Genomic DNA, 1,018 nt, shown 5'->3' with positions numbered 1-1,018 from the left:
GGCAAAACAAAGCATTTTTTGTTGAAATTGAGTGATTTTGGGGTGAAATAAAGGGATTTGGGGGAGAAATGGAGCAATTTTGGGGTGAAATAAAGGGATTTTGGGGTAATCTTGGAGTGAAATAAAGGGATTTGGGGCTGAAATGGGCAATTTTGGGGTGAAATAAAGGGATTTGGGGTAATCTTGGAGTGAAATAAAGGGATTTAGGGGTAATCTTGGGGTGAAATAAAGGGATTTGGGGTAATCTTGGAGTGAAATAAAGGGATTTAGGGGTAATCTTGGGGTGAAATAAAGGGATTTGGGGTAATCTTGGAGTGAAATAAAGGGATTTAGGGGTAATCTTGGGGTGAAATAAAGGGATTTGGGGTAATCTTGGAGTGAAATAAAGGGATTTAGGGGTAATCTTGGGGTGAAATAAAGGGATTTGGGGTAATCTTGGAGTGAAATAAAGGGATTTAGGGGTAATCTTGGGGTGAAATAAAGGGATTTGGGGTAATCTTGGAGTGAAATAAAGGGATTTAGGGGTAATCTTGGGGTGAAATAAAGGGATTTTGGGGTCATCTTGGGCTGATATAAAGGGATTTTGGGTCAAAACAGAGCAATTTTGGGGTGAAATAAAGGGATTTTGGGGTAATCTTGGGGTGAAATAAAGGGATTTGGGCTGAAATGGGCAATTTTGGGGTGAAATAAAGGGACTTTGGGTCAAAACAGAACAATTTTGGGGTGAAATAAAGGGATTTTGGGCTGAAATGGGGGATTTTAGGGTGAAATAAAGGGATTTTGGGGTCATCTTGGGGTGAAATCAAGGGATTTTGGGGTACCTCGACGAAGTTGGTGTGCTTGGCGTCGCGCACGGTGACCACGGCGTGCACCTCCTCGATCAGCTTCTGCTTCTCGTCGTCGTCGAACTGCATGTACCACTTGGCCAGGCGCGTCTTCCCCGCGCGGTTCTGGATCAGGATGAAGCGGATCTGCCCCCGGGGGGGGGGAAAACAGGGTCAGGGGGGTACAAATGGGG

At 44.8% G+C, this 1,018-nt stretch overlaps 1 protein-coding gene across 1 annotated transcript; it reads right to left on the bottom strand.

The window, feature by feature from the left end:
* Positions 1–821: 821 nt before the first annotated feature.
* Positions 822–971, bottom strand: LOC104533132 (AP-2 complex subunit sigma; the record flags this gene model as incomplete). Its single annotated transcript, XM_010188676.1, has 1 exon — positions 822–971. A coding segment is annotated over one exon (150 nt), but the record flags the coding sequence as incomplete, so codon positions are not given.
* Positions 972–1,018: the final 47 nt, after the last annotated feature.

The sequence above is a fragment of the Mesitornis unicolor genome, unplaced genomic scaffold (genome assembly GCF_000695765.1).
Source record: "Mesitornis unicolor isolate BGI_N332 unplaced genomic scaffold, ASM69576v1 scaffold9037, whole genome shotgun sequence".
NCBI lineage: Eukaryota > Metazoa > Chordata > Aves > Mesitornithiformes > Mesitornithidae > Mesitornis > Mesitornis unicolor.
This window is presented reverse-complemented; position numbering and strand designations above follow the sequence as displayed.